Raw genomic sequence first — 20619 nt, 5'->3', positions numbered from 1 at the left:
ATAAAATTAGATTTCATTCGTAAAGACACGTTATAGATATTTAGAAATATGTCATCTAATAATCTCACTTTATTAAGACTTTCAACATCAGGAGCGAATCCAGTCATCATGGAAACATCGAAGATAGACATGGTAGCATCACTGTCTTTAAGATGTCTGAGGAAAAATTACAATATTAGATTCATATCAGGTGAGTACAACATCTAGATGAATTGCAGATATCTCATGTGATGTTAGTGCTGGGTTTATAATCGAAGCAACACGTGATTATAGACAGTAGATATTAGATGTTACCATTGACTCCCTATTAAAACGGTTTTGGTCTACAATGGACTTTTTTGCTGATGCAATTGATGCAAACGAGGTTCAATAAGAAGTAGCCCGGGAATATTCTTTAAAATTGTTGTCCTCCAATGGACATTTATCACATATCCACATCTGAGGTAATAAATTTTTTACCTCTAGGGGCCTACAATCACTGGAATGGGCAGTCTGAGCCTCTTTTTTTCTAACTACACAACTCTAATAAGGAGTATTAGCGTGACCCTCACTCCAGCTTAGCAGTTTCTATGATTCAGACACAAATTCCATGTAAAAGGTACTCCTTGTAGCTTCTCAACTTAAGTTGGCCATACACATTAGACTTATTTTGACCAAACTCTAGCATGGTAGCACCGGCCAAATTGTGTTCTGGAGTGATGTTGATCGGGCATTTCCAATTTTGGGCTTCTAATTGAATTCTCCCGAGATAAGCTGCTGGCCAATGTGTCAGTTGTCAGCTTTCTCATAGGGAACACAGGAGCACTTGGCCTAACAAGCACTACTGTGTAGTGAAGAGTCTGCAGAGATGGCTGTCAGCTGAACAATCTTTCAGCCGACCGTCATCTAATATGTATTGCCAGCTTTAGTCACATCATATCAGATTCTTAATTTGTCTCGTTCATTCCTTACTCTATCAAGAGGCATTTGAATGTAATAGAGGGTTAACATGTGTCGTGCTCCTTCTTTTATGGGGTTGACAAAAAACAAGGGTTGTACTTGGCTGTCTCTGTCAGTCTCATAGTCTTTCAATGGAGTGGCAATACATATGCTCGGTCCATTCAACTATCTCCTCACTTTTTTTGAAGAAGAAGAAGTGAAGAAGAACAAGGGGCTTTGAACCATTATTCTAGTGATCAAAGAGCTCTCCCCAAAAGCATACATTTCCTGTCTATCCTGTGAAGAAATCCTAAATGATAATTTAGTATAATCATTTTACATTTTTTACTGCTTCATTATATTATTTCATTTATACATAAAACATTTTATTTGTGTGTAAAAGGAAATTTTGGAAAACAATTGTAGTGAATGTGCCAATATTATTGTTTTAAGAGGACCTTTCACTGGCTAAAAAATGGTCAGTTTTTGCTCTTATTTTATTCCTGCCGAACTCCTGAGTACAAGCATCACCAGTTTACGAACTAGATGAATTCTGTAGCTTTTATTGTTACCTAATACTCACCTGACAGATTCACCTGCCCAGTTGGCTGACTCTCACCATCAGGTCCTCTTCTTTCCACCTTTACATGTCGCATCTCCATCCTCTTCACTATAGACCAGGATTTCTTGGTACATCCAGGCCGTGGAGGTTACAGCGCATCATAAGGTCACAATGTCAACAACAGGACCTTATAATGCAGAGGGATCTCTGGAGCCTGGACATGGATGGAAGTCTTATAGATTTAGAATGCGTTGATGGAAAGAAGAGGAGGGCAATGGCTGGAGAGGCAAGTATTAATTTTTTTAATGAATACTTGCCACTTCAGCCGCCCCCTGCTGTTTGCTGCCTGGTCCTCTTCTTTCTGTCGTTGGATGTCCTGCTTCTTCGGCTTCTTCACTATAGGCCAGGATGGAACTCACTGCACGTTATAAGAATATGATGACATGACCTTATGATGTGCAGTGAACTCTGGCCTGGGTCGGCTGGCAGTCCTGTCCTACAGTGAAAAGGCTCGAGACGGGGTGCATTATGGTGAAAAGAAGAGGATCAGATGGCAGCAAAGAGGTCAATGGTGTGGTGAGTATTACATTTCATTTTGAGCATTCGTATTTAGGAGGCATCCATAAGCCAAAGTTTCTTTAGTCGGGGACTGCCAGCATTAAGTGTTTAAAAAAAAAATAAAAAATAAAAATCTGCCATATGATTTCAGAGAGATGGCCCTTTTCAATTAGTGCTAATTTTTTAATAGTTTTACCAAAGGGGCATTGCTCACAGGATTCTCTGGGGAAGTTTCTTAAGGCTACTTTACATATCTACCTTGTAAGCAAGGCCCCCTTTTTAAGGACCACACTAAATAAAAAGGCTCATATTTCTGTAACTCTATGGCGGATTTATAAAAAAAAAACAACAACAACAAAAACCGGTATAGTCAGGGGAGCGTGGGAATAAAAAGAAAGAGCAATAACTGTCCACTTTTGACCGGGTGAAAGGTCCTGTTAAAATATTCCTCAATTTTTCTTTCTTGATCATGTAATAATGCTAGTACAACTTTCTATTAGTCCCAGTGAATCAATTAAAAATTAGTACATTATTTTTTTTACAGGAAATATTTGCTTACCTTGCACACATCTCAATGGATACTTTTGTCAAAGAATTTTCTTCGCCCTTATTGTCTAAATAAAAAAAAAATGCATTACTCGTATTCAACAGTGTTCTCTATATTACAACCTATCCTATACCCCAACACATATCCTTCATAGCACTGCTGTCCTAATCTGACAGAGGCCAAAGGGCTCAACATATTCAGGCATATTCAGACTCTAGCAAGAACAAAATACGGTAACTGAAAAATAAACCCAATACTCTTCCACTAAGGTCAAGAAGGCTCGGAGTTTGGATGCAGGAAGCACTTATGTTTGAATTACGTACCATTCGGTATTTCCTTTACTGTAACTGTAAGGTCAAAGTTTTGGCACTCCTTTTCTTTCTCTGTCACAAGAGCGTGGTAAACCGACATCACCTAGAAAGTCAACGAATCAAATTGACCACACCACAGCCATTGGGTATGGGGAGTAAGGGAGCTTAGATCTGAACCACCTAACCAAATGTTGAGACCTGCTTTTTGTAACGTCCCTGTGTGTAACTAAGGCCAAATCATATATTTTGAATTGTGGTATGGAGTCATCTACATTCAGCTTCTGCTCAGTTTCTTGTCAGACATTGGGATGTTCTTTTTTAACTATTGCTGAAGGCCATAATTTAATTTGACACAACCATTTCCACCAGGCCTCTTCTTTGTAGCCCAATTACCATCTGACTGTCTGCACTGCCTCTAACACCTTAAAGAGAGCCTGTCAACAGCATTTTACTAAGTACAGTACAAGCAGGTCCAAATTGGCACTGTCATACTGATTAAAAAGATACCTCAGGTGAACAAATCTGGTCGGTAGATTTTCTTTAATCATTGTTTGAAGTTTGCTTGTATTCATATCTTCGTGCTTCGAGGCAGGCGGGACTATGGGTGGGGTCTTCAGCTTTGTTCCACCCCCCAAACTGTGTGTAGGTGTATTTTCTTCTAATTTATTTAACATTTTGCGTGCTTGAGCAGACTGAGCCCTTGGAAATCTTCAGGAAAATGGTGCCGGTGGCTGCGCATGTGTAGATGGCTCAGAAACTCCATTTTACTGAAGCCCACCACTAGTCTCAGCTGTGGGCAGCGCTTGTGCAGATTGATCTAATGGTGGGCTTCAAAAAAATGGTGCCAGTGGCACTGAGCAATCCACACATGCACAGCCGCCATCGACATTTTTCTGAAGACTTCATAGAACTCAATTGCAGAAGCGCTGCCTCCCGCTCAGAGTGTACCAGTGCAACATTTTAAGTAAATTAGAAGAAAATACACCCAGACACAGTGGAGGGGACTGAACAAAGATGATGACCCTACCATACAGGCCCGTCCACAGGCCCGCCCACAGGTCCATCCACAGATCCGCCCACAGGTCCTCCCACAGGTCCGCCCCGAAGCACGAAGATATGACCACAAGAAAACTTCATACAAGGATTAAAGAAAATCTACAAAATGGATTCCTTCAACTGAGGTATCATTTTAATCAGTATGACAGAGTCAATATGGACCTGTCTGTACTTTACTAAGTAAAATGTTGCTGACAGGTTCTCTTTAAGGGATTATTTATAACCTTTCTGCCACATTTTATTTCACATGTTTTTCATGGCCAAAAAAAGCCATCTGCAGCACGACTTTAGAACGCTATTAACCAGCAGATTAACCCCAAATGTGCAGGTTAATAGCATTTTTTTTTAACATGACAGGTTCCCTTTAAAGTCCCACACTTGCCTCAGAGGAGGCTTTTTGACACCTCTGCTGGGTTAAAGGTCAGTATGCCATGCAACCCACCAGCATTTGCATTTTCCTTTATAAATACCCTGCCTAACAAGCCGCTTATCTTGAATGACACATAAACAGGTACAGTATAAAAATTAGCTCTTTGTACAGGCCATTTTTAATATGCAAATTAACCTTTTGACTAGTTGATGGGACGTTTGTTTCCTCAGACTATTGGTCTCACTCGGCACGTTCTCAAGCCCCTGTGGGTCAGATAACATGAACTGAAGGAGCCTGGGCCATCGCCAGCCCTGTACAAATCTTACGCCTGCGTGAGACTTCCTTTCCTAGATGTCACTGCCCTTCTGAAGCCAGGTGTACGCTCCCCAGCTTCAGAGCCGCCCTGCGCATGTCCAGAAAAGAAGAAGACGGCTGACGTCCACGGAGGAGCCGAGGATCAAGCCTCCTCTTTGTTGTGTGGATAAGTCCTAAAGCAATTCAGAAGGGTAAGGAGAGAACCTAAAGGGACTGACACATCTTTTTAAATGGGAACAATTGCAAAAACAAGAAACTTTGGCATTTAGCTCTTATTATAAATCCACTTCGTGCCAAGGCAGTCTATGCACACTGTGTAATCTGCTATACGTCACCCATAGCGCATTGTTTACTTTCAAACGAGTGCCACTTAGTAAATGTTTACTATTCGGCGGTCGTATTGTGCCGCCGGTGAGTCTGTCTAAACAGACCCCTTAGTTTTAGTAATTATGCTCGCTGACTGCACATATGAACTTACCGTCAGTGTACCTTGTCCTTTGCCCTTGGCTTTCACAACAAACTCTTTATTCAGTTTGGTCTGTAAAATGGAGTTACATAAATACATTTATTTTATGCTGCACAGAAAAAAATGTTCGTAGTAGTAATTTCTTGATATTTATCATTTGCAATTTATCACTTTTATTTTACATGTCTTGAGATATTCATTGATGTTTTTTGCCTCAAATTCTTCCAAATGGCGCACAGGGTTTATGAATTTGGTGCAAAATAGTAAATGCGCTTTTTTTTCTGTATTTAACCATTTTTTTTTTTTACTTTTTAGAATCAAAACTTCCATATCCTTTAATAAAAGTTGCCAAATTGAAAATTCTTCTAGAAATCTTAATCCAGGCAGGGACTGGAATGAGATGTGCCCCCAAAAATGGCACTTTTGGTTGAAGGTCATATTTCATGAATGTAAATTTCACAGATTCATGTGATGTTTTTCACATATTCATGTTGTGAAACATCACGATAAGGAAAGTGATAAAATAAAAATAAAAAAAGACTTAAAAAAAGGGATGACTTAAAAAGTGCAAAACATATAGCGAATAAGGCGAAGATACTAAATACACTAAAGAGAAATTTACTTCTGAAAATTGGAGAAATAGCGTTTATGAACTGAGGGCCTCTATGTCTTGCCCATCTTCAAATGGCTGTTACAAGAAGAGACATTTCAAAGGGATCTGGTGGGGAAAAGTCAGAAAGTTGACTAGAGTAGTCCTCCAAGACACATAGGAGCTGATTCATCAAAGCTTTTACATGTTGCTGAGTTGCAAAATAAACATGTGACTTTTGACGTCTTAACTCCACTTTGGATCAGCTCTGCCAAAATAGTCAAAGTAGAGCAGGAGCCTGGAAGGGACGGGGCGTCCACACATCTTATTCATGAAAAGTTGTAAAAAATTTATGCCAGAAATACTTCTCCAATCACTGATTGGAGTAGCATTTCTGACACAACACATTGAGGCGCATGCTTCTTAATGAATTACGTGTCTTTTCTACTCCATCAAGACTGTTGTCCTCTATGCCAGTCTTGGTGAATCACCCCAATGTCCCCGACACACAGTTCTCAGTGTTTCAGAGTTAACCATTCCCGTCTGCAATCGCTCAGCCATCTTTTGATTCATTCTACCCTCGATTCAGGCATCATTCCTCTAATAATAGGCTCCCTTTAACTGTTACAATGCCTTTTTTACATGCCCCAATCCAACTGTTAATGAGAAATAGAAGTCATTTAGCCAAGAGAGTATCGGGGATATATAACATGACCAAATGAAGACTTTTGTTAACCCTAAAAGAATCTTGTAGAGAAAGAACAAGCCAAGTAGAGCAGCTAGATAAAAAAATTTACATTTCAAAATTTAGGCAAGATTGGGATTAATTTGGCCAAACCCCCTGTCCATAGTTGGACACCTTAACTCAGGACAGGAAGCCATGAAAAGACACTAGATCTACAGGGATCAAGATGATATTATGACCTCATGTCATCAGAGTGACACTCAACACCAAACTCTCTGCATTCACTTTCAGAACAGTTTGATATAGAAACCATCCTCATCCACAACAACTCCCTCAATTTTATTGTACCATTATATTTTCAAAGGCAGCTGATAGCTTTCTTTTCATTCATACAAGCAGAGTATCCTCAACATCGTGAACACCACAATGCTCACCTCAGAAGAACGTGAAAGCATAGCATTGTCTGCGTTGATGCGATAATTCAGTGGAGCAGACCGTCCTGGCAGATTGATGGATACATCAAGGTCTAACTCGTTTAGAGCTGGGATGTCTATCTGATATTGCGCCAAAGCTTGGAACATCACGATGGTGGCCTACAGAACACAAAAACATCAGGAAACAATAAATATCATGAATGATGAGCAAAGAAATTGAAGAAAAGAGAGGATGGACTAAAGGCAAAGCCTACATGACCGGGTGTGGAGAGAAAAAAATTGGAAGAGCTCAAGCCTGGCGGATCCGACCATATTTGGAGGTGACAGCAGATATAAAGGTGGGGCTTGACAAGGCTGAGGTGCCGTTTAGCGATTTGTGACATATTAGAATGGAGTAGTATAGGAGCAGATGGTTTATTTTCATGTTTCATAGCAGCTTTTGGAAGAAGGGGCTCGTCAGAGTTAATTTAGAAATATTAATATTGGAAGTTTGCGAGAGAGGGCTCCAAAAAATGGTTCTGGACAGCAAGGATCTTTGGTCCAGGGGGAATGGCGACCCGCTGGCCAGAAGTTGGTGAAGCAAGAACACACATGCACACTAGCAGGTGCCTTCAAGATGGAGTTAATCAGCTGAAGGTAGCAAATAAAGTTTCTCAACCTACAGAAATCTGTAGACTTCGAAGATCACCGCCATTAACCATTGTCTAGTTCAATTTGGTAGTTTGGGAGGGAACTTGCGGTTACGAGGTCTATGTATTATTAAATGTGTTTGATGTCATGATCAAATTAATCCATTCCGTTGTCACGTCATTGTCAAATGGGAGTGGGTTGAATGGTAAAGAATCGACAATACCCTTGTCCTGAATTATTGACACGACTTACTTGAGTAGATCCATAAACTGCTCCGTAATATCTTTGCTCCGTTATCCAGCGCACAATTCGTCCAGTCAGATCATATTCCTTCAGCCGCAAGAGAGCCAGAAGAGCGTAAGATGTGGCCTCGATAGTGATAAAACGGGATCCTGCCTCCCAATGAACTTTGTCTTGTGAAGACAAAAAAAAGTCACTTATGAAAAACTTACAAATGTAATCCTCTTTTAAGTTCCTCTCAACCAATTTATGATTGCAACGTTCAGTTCATCTTTAATGTCAACATAAATCAACAAAATGATCATCCTTTACCCGATTACTTACTAAAGCTAATAAAGAATGTTCATAGGAAGAACTATTCCTTATTATCAGTCCATCTAAAAGGGCTGAAATGGGCTGAAAGGACAATGTTTATTGGAGTGTAAAAACAGGTCAGTAAATGACAACATTTTATCTTGCATGCAGCTCAACATCTGTCAATAAACAGTCCGGTTTGTCCAAAGCTTTACAAACTCCCCACTAAAGCAAGCTCACTGCTAGATTCTCAGATACCTCATTCTGCAGCCAGCAAAAGACAGTGCAACACAAAGGCAAATGATGTAAAATTTTGAGGGTGTTCATATTTTTTAGGTAAAGGGTCTCAAAGAAGTGGTCCTTGAGAAGCATTCTGCAACCCGCTGGGACCCCCAAAGCCAGCGCTTCTTTTCTACTGAATGTGTGTCCTCAGAAGGACATTCAATTAAAATGTATCTCGTCACAGAGACCAGCTCTTTGCACCACAATACCCACACTAGCCACCAGCCAAATAGAGGCCGGCAGCTGACATGGGTGTGCTCATCGTGGAAGACATTATTACCGGATGGGAGCCAGGATGGTGGACATTGCTACAAGATGGATAAAAGCATCTGGGACATTACTACAAGATGGATACCAGCATCTGGGACATTGTTACAAGATGGGGACAAAATGGGTAGTAGTATGGAGGACATTAATATAAGATGAGGACCAGGTTGGGGGAAATTACTACATGATGGTACCGAGGGTGAGGGACATTGCTACAAAATGAGGACCAGGATGGTGGACATTTCTAGAAGATTGGGATGAGGATGGGGGCATTACTACAAGATGGGGACAAGGATGATGTACATTACTACAATATGATGACATTATAACAAAATGGGGATCACAATGGAAGACATTACTACAAGGTGGGGACCAGGGTGGGAGACATTACTACAAAATGGTCACGAGGATAAGGGACAACACTAAAAGATGAGGACCAGTATGGGGGACATTACCACATGATGGGGTCAAGATGGAGGACAATAATACAAGATGAGGATCAGGATAGCAGACATTACTACAAGATGAGGACCAGGATGAGGGATATTAGTACAAGATGGATACCAACATGGGGACATCACTAAAAGATGGGGACCAGTATGTGGGACATTACTACATGATTGGGTCAGGATGGAGGACATTACTACAAGATGAAGACCTTGATAAGGGATATTACTACAAGATGGATACCAGGAAGTGGAACATCGCTACAAGATGAGGTCCAGGATTGGCACATTACTACACGATGGGGATCAGCGTAGGGGACATTATTACAAGATGGGGACTAGGATGGGGATCATTGCTACTAAATGTAGACAAGGATGGGGCGAAATTACTACAACATGAGTACCAGGATGGGGACATTACTACAAAATAGGGACAAGGATTCGGGACACTACTAAATGGAAAAATATTTTACCACTAAAATTGCTGTTTTATGTGCAAACTACAGTAACCAAAAAAAAGTACCGTATGTTTGTCATTTCCGCATCAATATCGACTCAAGTTATAGAATTGTACCATAACACATATGATGAATGCCATTAAAAAAATATTCAAAAAACTTATCAAAAAGTTATATTGAAAAAGATTGGTATAACTGAAAATGTCCTCTTGTCCTTCAAAGAATGTGGCCCATAAAGTTGACATTTTTCTTTGTGCAGCCCATTTATCCGGCTGAGTTTGAGACCCCTGCTTTAGGGTATCCTCACGGACAGGGAGCCTCGTTATTATCCATGATGGCATGTGCCATAAGTTTTAGCCTAAAATGTTTTTGATTTAATCTTAAATCCCTAAAATCACATTTTATACATTGATTGACTGTATTAATAAAGTAAGGTCGTGTATAGTTTTTGGCAAGTTTTGGTACCTGTGGTTGCAGAAAGCAGCTTCTCTGGTTGGTCTATTGCCTTGGCCATGGCAAGAGCATATGAGGTAATGGCGATGGTGTATGGTTTTTTCAGACCTGGTAACTGACCCAGCAGGAAGCTGGTGGCTTTTTCAATACTGCCCTTCAGGCTCTATGATAAATTATTGAAGTCAAATTTTACGTGAATACGGTCATTTGTGGTTCCATTAAAGGTTGATGCAGATAGGAAACTCACGTCGACATGTGGCTTACAAGTCTTCTCACTTTCCAACAAAGCAATAAGGACAAAGGCAGTAAGAGAAACATCTTCTGATGACCCTTTAATATCTCCCTGGGGAAGAAAAAAATTTGTAAGTATAATGCCACACTTTAAGAACACTAAAACCAATCAAGTTAATGTGAAGGAAGTCCTCTGCCGATACATACCACCATCTCTTGATGAATAACTGGGGCATCTTCTTTGAACATTCCATCCGGTTTCTGTTTATCAAGTATCAACCATTTGACTGCTCCACACAAAACATTGCTTTCAATATCCACCAGTGATTGGGCCATTGCAAAAACTTTGACTACGTAAGCAGTTAGCCTGGTCATAAAGAAAAGGTATTATCCAAATAGGGAAATATTTAAAGTGCAAAATATATCATCCTAAGCCTAATTGAATTGATGTCTTTTCATTATCCAGATTCACTAGAAAGTTGCTACTGCATTTCCTGCTTCTGCTTTTATACAGGCTATAATAATAACTCCTGTTTGGCTGTGCTCTATGAATTGATATGCTAACTGCAAGGCATTATGGGTGAAAACTTGATTCCAGCTCACCTAGTAGCTCTATGCTCATCCACCTGGGCCTCACATCAAGAAAAAATAGAAAAAATTGGAGTCCAGCTCAACAGGACTGGGTTTTCCTTTTCAATTTATTTTTAAAAAGAAAATATAGTGCATATATAAGAAAAATTTACATGGTCGACATGACCCAGTCGATGCGTTTCGACTACACTAAGCAGTCCTGTTGAGCTGGACTCCAATTTTTTTCTGTTTTTCCATTATGGATGAACCTACCTATGGTCATGTGATCCTACTGTGGCTTAATGTTTAAAATGGTAGTGGTCATTGTAAGCCATTCACCCAAAGCGAATGGCATTTTTTAAAAATTGTATACAATTAATAAAAATTTGACATTTGTTCCATTTGCATCAAATCAATTCTCTCATTTCGAGTCTTCATCGTGATTTTTTTAAGATTAGGAATAAATCTCAGATTTTAAGTGTTGGGTTCTCTTGAAGTTATTCTGGAGGGCATATCGCAAGGCAAATGGTGAAATGGCCTCTACAGAGCCCTGGTCTCAACATCATCACATCATGGGATTCCATGAACTGACAGAATGGTTTGTGCAAGCCGACATCCGCAGAAGATCTGTGATTAGATGTTTTGACATTTCTTTCTAAACTGTGTGTAATTGTATAGGTGATATGTCTTCGTGTAGTATTGGCTTTTAGAAATTAAAATACCTAAAATAAAATAACATTTTCTTGTCTATAGTGCTGAAGATCTGTAAATATCCCACATCAGTACAAATGGTGCTCACCATGTGCTCGCTGGCCTATTTACAAAAGCTGCATAGGATCCATCTGCTTTACGGTAGACTAGTTGCTGTACATAACCTAAACAGAAAGATAAGTCAAAAATATCCTGCAGCATAATTAGTAGATATTTTGGCTTTTAAATACCAATATGTTACCATAGGTCACAAATCTATTAAAGGGGTGTTCCATTACTCGGACAGCTGCTTCTCAATCAATATGTTTTCCCTCTATAAATAATACTTAGACTCGCCTCTGGTGCCAGTACTGTTCCAGTGAGGCTAACAATGTTTTTTATTGACTGCTTTGACATATATACAACTTTTTGATTGTGTTGTACTGCATTACTTTAGTGGAGATGCAACAACCAGAAAACACAATTCTGTCTTTTAGATTGTTTTCCTTTTACGTTTGTTTTTTTAAACCGATCAGTTTAAGTAACTTTATATTTTGATAGATCACACATTTACGGACACGGAGATACCAAATATGTATTCTTTTAAAATCTTGAATGTGTGATCATTTCACCAATTATAAAAATGACTATCTCATATGAAGACCCAGCCACAGGCCACAGGCATGGTGGTCTTCAGCTCCCATAGTAACCAATGGCACCTTATATTTGCGTCATGAGGGTTGGGGGGGGGTAACCATAGGCCTTGTGGTTTTAATGCCACTGCCAGAGATTGGCATTTAACAGGTCAATAGCCTGGCTCCACTCACTGTTGTGAGAGGTAAATAATAGCTAAATAGTGTGGTCATCATCTGATGGGAATAATGCAGGCTCATCTCTTGAGCCTGCTCTGTACACTCACCCATAAAGAGCACCGCACATATACTGTGTCTCTCATTAAGGGGTTAAACGGCCATTTTGTTTGTTTCTGTATTGACTTTTGAAAGCTATTCTTTGTTATTACAATGTCTTAGTATTTTTTGTCCATATAGTAAAATATCACAAACCTTGAGTAACAAATCTAAGTTCGAAATACCAAAATTAAAAAACATTTCTAGGCAAAACCCAAAAGCGAAGATTGAATTGTCTAGTATGTTTAAAAATTTTCTGGCATCTTACTAACTTTGGAATTTAGTGAAAGATTTTTTTTTTACATTGTTAATTTAAGTTTCAAGAGAAACATGGAATTTTTGGTTCTGAATTCAGTAATGACTAGAAAAAATCATTTACAATTTGAATTTCCACTCTTGTATGTAAGACTTTTAATATGATGTCATGAAGAAGAATTTCAACACAAAAAAATAAGGTAAAATATGGACGATATTTAATATTTATTATCTAGTTCTTCCATTAATTTTTTTCTTTACTTTTTCTATTGCTTACCCTGCCTGATGTTCTTGAAGGCTTCATTTCTACGGTTCATACCAATTCTCTCCCATTGGTTGGTGGCATCAAGGTAAATGGTTGCTATTACACTGGGAGTCATAGAGATCATGTTTTGTTCTCCACAACCACGTGGAACAACAATCAAAGGGTTGAGATTAGAGCCATCAATGGCATCCTCCACTATTTGAGCGATTGAGTTTCCTGAATTAATGTATGAAAAAGAAAAATTAGACATGACGTAGTAAGAAAATTCTGATCTAAAAATTCTAACTCATGTTAAAGGTAAGGTGTAATATTATCCTGGAAAAAGAAAAAAATATAGAATTAACCACTACATATTCGAAGACAATCTATCTTGAGACTTGTCTTCTTTCCACTGCTCAACTGCATAGACTGATGTAAAACTTATTGTATCGTTATCTCCATTTTTAGCTTTTACTGGTACTGGTTAATCAAGTTATTTTCTAATATTGAAAAAGGTTGAACTTGATGGACCTCTGTCTTTTTTTCCACCGATGTAACTATGGGAATATAAAAGGCCAGAAAGTCAACTCCTACTTCGCCTAGTTTTCAGTTTAATAAACAGGTTTAAAGTGGAGGCTAGAAGATATTCTCCTAGACTTTTTCCAAGTACGGCTAAAGACAAAACATAGATCTCAAAGTAATAGAAAACTTCAGAGTAGAAGTTGATGTAATTTTCATATAATGGTTAATGTTGGTTAGAAGCTGGTGGTCCTTGGATGTTTGGCCACTAGGATGTTTTCTTGTTGTCTTCAAAAAAGAAGTAGATAAGTGGCCATCGGATAAGTACATGTTCTAGTGTATGTTTGACCAAACCTTGTCTGTTGTTGGGGCATTGTTGGGGACAAGTGAGTCCCATCCAATGATATTATCTTATATGGTTCCACAGATCATTGTGGCTTAGATACATTATAGCAGGGCACATGGGAGGAATAGCATGGTCTAGGAGGGTGAAGACATAAAGGTTAATCAAATGCAAATGTTCTCACCTTGTATGGTCACGATCGTGTCAACATCTGTCCTCGGTACAATGTTTACCTCATCCAGTGCAGATACAAGTTCTTCCTGAACACCATCTATTAAAGGAACACAGATCAGACTATAACTAGTAGTGTATACATGCCTAGTAAAAAAAAAATCATATATTTCATGTTGTAAAATCATTACTAGGATCATTTAATGACTTAAGGAATGTTTGTATTATTGGTAGCTTTTAAGATATAAAAGAATAAAAGTTGACTGTACAGAGAGCAGTCTGAGATGGTTTAGTGACTCCTGCATTGAGCAGGGGGTTGGACACGATGACCCTGGAGGTCCCTTCCAACTCCGACATTCTACGATTCTATGACTTGGGTCTCACTCAACTCCAGCTTGTAGGTCCATCATCAGACAACTAAATACTAAGAATTATATGCTCCTACTCTTAAGATTTTTACCTCTCCTAATACTAAATTAGATGCACAATCTAGCAGCCAATTGACATTCTTCAGATAGAGCTACAATATGAAAGTGAAGAGACATGGCAAATAGTTTTTATTAGTAACATTCTACCATTATATGATTAGAGCTCTGATGGTGACCTATGATTTTTCATGGTAACAGACAAGAAATAAACCTAATGTGTAATCTGATTCAAATCAGTCATGTAATATTCAACTCCTTTTGCCTCCTCGATCACTTATAACCGGGAACATTGGATTCACCTTTTCCTTTCAATTGCGGTTCCAGTGTCACTTGTTTTATATTCTTCGTCAAACGAACACCTTCTGGCTGAAAGACAGTATAACATGTATATATAAATTGTGTCCTAATGGATGAGTAATGCAATGAGATATAAAAAATATCTTAAATGACTAATTACACTGATCTACTAGTAGGATTTGCTCCACTCGATTGTCCACAAGGACAATACGACTTCTTGGTTTTCTTTTTATGTCTCTGACCACTTGGCTCCTCAGAGTTTAGTCCTTGGTGGTTTCCACTTTTCTTCCTATAAACTATGCACTGATTTATCTTCCAGCACCATCTCTTTGGAGTTGACACCTAATTATATTTTATTTCTGGTGACATCTATTTTACAGAACTACACAGTAGAGTGGTGATTGTACGACATCATATGTTGTTCTAGCTGAAGCCAAGTGTCATGGTTTGGACAGGGTTAATGCCATGCCCTCTCAGGGTTAATTGTTGTTGCCTCCTTTTGGATCTGGGAGGGATATTTATACCCATGCTGGACTAGGATTCTCTGTCAGTTATACTTTAATTTTGTCTTTGTGCCTGACCCCATGGTTTTTCGTGTGCATACAGTACTGTGTTGTTTGTTTGCTCTCCGTTCTCGATCTGGTCCGTTTGATTCTCTCGGCTTTCTAACCTCCGGCTTCCACCTGACTATCCTTCTGCCTCGCTTATCTCCCGGTTATTGACCTCGGCACGTTTGACTACTCTCCGTCGCCGTTCGCCTCCTTTGCACCCCGGCACCTGGCTCCGTCCCTGGCCGCTCTCCCTCTGTCACATGGTTCAGGTCCTGTTTGCTACCCGGAGAGTTCCCCGCCATTCTGGTCTGGGCTCCCTTACTGCGGCGTGTAGTCTCCCAGCAGTAGTTTCACCCGGGATCCTTGACACCAAGTTTTTTGAAAACCTAACATTTTTTGTACTTACATAAAATTATTATAAAAGTGTTGCTAATTGGTGGGGGTCTTGGTCCTGAGACCGCCACTGATCTAAAGTTCACAGCTCCTGCATTAGCTATAAGAATAGAGCTGTATCCAGACTCAATAGTAAGTCTACAGATCCCTAAATTCAATCTTAAAGGGGTGTCTTACTATGGAGCCTCCAGACAGCGCTGTGAGTGCATCTCATGCAGGAGCTGTGGACTTCAGAGTGGTATTTTGACTGACTGGGGGGGGCGGTCTCAGGCCCCAGACCCCCATGTTCAGCAGCACAGTGAAGTGCCTGTTATATACAAAAACTTTACTATAATGACAGCTACTTTTTAAGCCTGATATTTCCTTTTTGGAGGTACATTGGGCTACATACCCGTTGTTTTGGGTATCTTTTTAGTTACGAGGCTAAAATAATTTTGATTGAACATAATTTGGAATGGAGGTGATGATAATGATTTTTTTAGCAAGACCTTTTTATGTTTTTAAGATCGATTTCATTGTTATTCGTAACCGCCCACCCCTCAAAATAGATTAATTTTACGTGGATTATAATTAGTAAATGCATTTAACAATACATTTACCTCATGTTTTATGCAGTGTGTATTCACCAGCTTCATGCTTACTTACCACAACTTTCAGCTTCTTTTTGATACCATCTGACACAAACTGTCCAAACACTGCAGCCTTCACCTCTACGTCATGAGAACCCAAGCTTAAGGGGACAATAATGAAAGAAACAGCTACAGAAGACTGTGATCTAATTTCTACAGTCTGACGGAATTTTGCTTTGGCCGTAGAAAGACTGCAAAACTCTGGATTGTGCGTTAGATCCACTCGCACCTAAGATGAAAACATGAAAAGTAAAGAAAATCTGAAAAAGAATACAAGAATGCAAAGATTGTGTATATGGAAGTTTTGTAATAGCATAAACTGTGTGCGGAATACTAGGAACATAGATGGATCTGCATAATGGATCTGCATCCAGTCATAAGTGTTACCATACGACATTTAATCTAAAGAGAATGTATTACACATTAGAAGTAGACATGAGGGAAACAATATCAGGTGAATTTCATTTGCCTCGAATTTGTAAATTTGCCTGGAATATTACAAACATTACAAAAATTACTTTGAAAAAATTAGAGTGTTCGAAGCAGGCAGCCACACCTGAATACTCCAGCTAGGAATAATGAAATAGGACTCCGTTTCTATTTTGTTGGTTGTCGGAAGTGGGGCCATGATTAAGAGGGACGGCCAGGGGCATCCGTATTGCGCCGCTAGAGGTGAAATTCTTGGACCGGCGCAAGACGAACCAAAGCGAAAGCATTTGCCAAGAATGTTCTCATTAATCAAGAACGAAAGTCGGAGATTCAAAGACGATCAGATACCGTCGTAGCTCCGACCATAAATGATGCCAACTGGCGATCCGGCGGCGTTATTCCCATGACCCGCCGAGCAGCATCCGGGAAACCAAAGTCTTTGGGTTTCGGGGGAGTATGGTTGCAAAGCTGAAACTTAAAAGAATATTACAAACAATTTAGATTCTACTGAATCAATTTTTGTGTGCGTTGTTTTGTGTGAATCCAGCAAAATGGTTCATAAATTGTGGAGGGTTGGGAAAGTAGAGAAAAAAATAATAATACGACGTCACCATGTGCATTGTCCGAAGCCCAGTTAGTGCCTTGTGTGACGAATGTTGTGAAAATTGCCTCATCATGACTTTAGAAACTTTCTATGTTCCAGAAGCCCCAAAGTGAAGATGGAGGAAGTGGATGTCAGGTTTCACGGAGAAGGAAATAAGAGGCTGGAGCTGCCCCGGAATGACAGGTGAGGAATGAAATTAGTATTTTTTTTATATATTTAACCCTATGTTCATTTTGTTCTAGGATTTGGAACGACCCCAAAGTATAATATAGCGCTTTGGATTTGCATCTCATAAATGTAATGTGAATAGAATTTTGTGGCCAAATTTAAATGAAAGTTCAAATTTGAATTTCGGGCGTCTCTTTTATCACAAGTTAAAAGGAAGTGGAATTTTCTCCATTATCATCTAATAAGTAATGCTGACTAGTAAAAGTTAGGCGTTGCTGGTATATGTTAGGGCTAGCGGAATGCACCTAATGAATATATAGATTTTATTATGATAGATGCGTTCACAGCCCGGGGTCCACCGTGCAGGAGAACCTGCTGCTAGCAAATACGGGAAATAAATGGCGGTGTTAGCTAACTCTGTTACTTCACAGAGCAGCCGTGAAGTCAAAGCACTGCGCCCTGTTAGACTCCACAGAGGCACAGGCTAACTGCCTAAAGAAGAGCAGTCAGTGGTCATGCAAGCACACAAAACTCCTCGCCGGAGGTGCCAGCATTCTAGGGGCTTATTTCGGCCAGATCCCTGAATACACAAGCATACAAACTCCTCGCCGGAGGTGCCAGCATTCTAGGGGCTTATTTCAGCCGGGTCCCTGAACACACTCATACAAGACCACACTGGCGCAAAGTACATAAATAAAGAGCAATACTAGCGCATGGCTGTGCTGCCATGCGAGCCTTAAATAGTTGCAGCATGTACAGGACCTTCCAAGAAGGACCAATGAGAGGCTGCCCCAGAGCATGAGCACCTACAGGACCTTAGCTGCAGTGTCTGATCATGTGACCCTCGATCTCCACTGAGAGATCTTACTCTGGGCATGCTCAGAATGAGAAAAGCAGGACTTAGTCCCAGAAGCATCTGCTCGCCGCTACCCAGCACTGACTTCAATGGCAGAAGCAGGAAAAGCCACAGTAACTCTCTGTACAGAGTCAGACTGAGCGAGACGCTGGGACTGACGTCTCCGCTGAGCAGACTCCACTGCGGCAGGAGAAGAATGGGAGACCGCAGCGGAGATGGCCCAAGATTCCCCCCGTGCAGAGACGGGAACTCAACCCCTAACAGTATAGACATGGCATCCGGAGAAGTAATTTCTTACCTTGATCTTGTCCTGGCCATAGTTGTAGAGTATGGCTCGAATTTCCACCTGCTCATTTCTCACTACCGAGTATGGGAGCTTCAGGTCAATAAAGAAGTCCTTCATTACTTGGATTTCATAAGGTTTGGCTATACAGATACCTGAAATGCAGAAAACCTGGTGATACTTGAAGTCTACTGTACATTAGTACAAACTCAATCTTACTCTCAGGAACACTTTATTCTATACTTTGATCAGGACTCACATATTGATGACCCAGCCCTAGGACGGTGGTGTTTTCATTATCGGTATGGTGGTATTATTTTATTACTTTATTTATAATCATTTTGGTTTTGATCCAATCTTAGTCAGATTAGTACATGTATATCTGGGATGCTACATAAGTTATTTTGCAGCCCATAATGTGCGATATCCTTTTGTGTTAGCCAACTGAGTGAATTCAAGATGTAGGCTTTGGAGACAACTTAAGTCTGGTTGTTAAATATTTTGTGACCTTAAGATTAATTGATTAAATTCAGGGTTATCCAATTCTGGATACAATATGTGATGAGTGATGACTACTATTGGCCATCACTTTCTCATGTATTTGATTACCCGATATTATGAGCGTGAGACATATCAAATCGGTTAGAATTGGGAGTGAGTTTTCCCAACCAAATATATTTTTGTGATCAGTGCCTGATATAATAATTTGCATAAATAGATATTTAGTTTTACTATCTCAATATATCACTTAGTTGTATAACTAGTCATATACTGTCATTTTGTGCTATCACACGGCCATTACAAACAATAACAAACACGACAAGGTCCTCCCACCTTTGTTTTGAGAGAGACTCACAGCCAGGACCTCCCAAGTAGTGATCGAATCTTTCAAAAAGATGTTAAGCACCTTGGTCGAAATTCTACAGACATTAAAAAAAATCAGTGGTAAAGAAATTATCAAATGGCCAGTATATAATTTTTTATGCCAATGTTCTTAAAGGTTAAAAGGAATCTGTCAACAGGGTTTCACCTTTCACCCCCAAAACTATTTATATGTGCTTGTAGCTCTTTCTAAGCCAAGTCCAGTAATGTCTTTACATTGCCAGTCTGCTCCTCCATTGTTGAAAACTCAGCATTTGAATTGATATGGAAATAAGGCCTTTGTCACTCCAGCTCTATTCCTGCCCAGCATCGGGGAATGGAGCTTGATTGAAAACCTCTATGGTGTGTGACTTCTAATTAAGGAGCTGTCAGTCAAGCAGGAGGAGGCAGAACTATGCTGGGCATAGAGCTGGAGTGACACAGGTTTTCAATATACTAAAAATCTTTTAGCCTAATTTGCATAATAATTCAATCACTGATTTCTCAGAGGAGGAAAGGACTGACCTTGTGAAGTTATTACTGGACATGTCTATGAAAGAGCTACAAATAGTTTGGGGTGTGAAATCCTGCTGATAGATTCTCTTTAAATTCTCACTTTACCTTTATTTATAACATCTACTAACAAGATAAAGGCCAGTAGGCGGTTCTCTTGTGTACCCTTTTGTAAAAATGAGTTCCCGAAAACAGAAATCAAGGAGGATTATTGGATGCATCAAAAAACTCATCAATAGTGTAGCGTAATGGTTGTAGGGAGCAAAGAAGTGAGGCTCTCCGAATCTAGCTATAGAAGAAAATGTCTTCTTCCAAGGGCCTATGTACCATAAAGATAGCCCATTTAGCGGGCAACATGGCCCATCGAGATAGAAGCACATCTCAAATCTTTCTCATCCTCCATGCCTGTCATTGACACCAAGCTATACTGGAATTTACAGAAGAATTACCCATTATTATCAGGTCTTTCTGTCATCAGTTCTATCTTCCAGAACCACGTCTCTGGAAACTCGGTTCTGGAAACAATATCGGCATCTGGGAGATATTCTTCATCTTCATCACCTGGAAAATATAACACATCACGCTTATAGGACATTTTAAGTTCTATTTCATGTAGAAATCAAAGTTCGTCACCTGGATAAGACTTAAATAAGGAAGGGTTTAAGTCTCACCGAGTATCTGAGATAAACTACGGTAGTTGTTATGAACTTGGTGTCTGAACGCACCATTTACAAGACTGTGTTTGCTAGATCAGTTTCTTAGGTGTCTTTGGGTGTGTTCACATCGTTTCCTTTT

At 39.7% G+C, this 20619-nt stretch overlaps 1 protein-coding gene across 1 annotated transcript in view; it reads right to left on the bottom strand.

Annotated features, from left to right (window-relative positions):
• Positions 1-20619, bottom strand: part of C3 (complement C3) — a 74899-nt gene that overhangs the window by 13386 nt on the left and 40894 nt on the right. The window contains exons 18-34 of the mRNA XM_077261790.1: positions 20274-20385; positions 19285-19370; positions 18466-18605; positions 16127-16339; positions 14540-14606; positions 13826-13912; positions 12813-13016; positions 11482-11557; positions 10320-10479; positions 10129-10224; positions 9894-10044; positions 7694-7854; positions 6812-6970; positions 5116-5175; positions 2909-2999; positions 2598-2652; positions 69-156 (exon numbers count right to left, since the gene is read on the bottom strand). Coding sequence (XP_077117905.1) covers positions 69-156; positions 2598-2652; positions 2909-2999; positions 5116-5175; positions 6812-6970; positions 7694-7854; positions 9894-10044; positions 10129-10224; positions 10320-10479; positions 11482-11557; positions 12813-13016; positions 13826-13912; positions 14540-14606; positions 16127-16339; positions 18466-18605; positions 19285-19370; positions 20274-20385 — 2006 coding nt within the window. The remainder of the gene's footprint in view (positions 1-68; positions 157-2597; positions 2653-2908; positions 3000-5115; positions 5176-6811; positions 6971-7693; positions 7855-9893; positions 10045-10128; positions 10225-10319; positions 10480-11481; positions 11558-12812; positions 13017-13825; positions 13913-14539; positions 14607-16126; positions 16340-18465; positions 18606-19284; positions 19371-20273; positions 20386-20619) is intronic.

This window comes from Ranitomeya variabilis, chromosome 5, assembly GCF_051348905.1.
Source record: "Ranitomeya variabilis isolate aRanVar5 chromosome 5, aRanVar5.hap1, whole genome shotgun sequence".
In the NCBI taxonomy this organism is placed as follows: domain Eukaryota; kingdom Metazoa; phylum Chordata; class Amphibia; order Anura; family Dendrobatidae; genus Ranitomeya; species Ranitomeya variabilis.
This window is presented reverse-complemented; position numbering and strand designations above follow the sequence as displayed.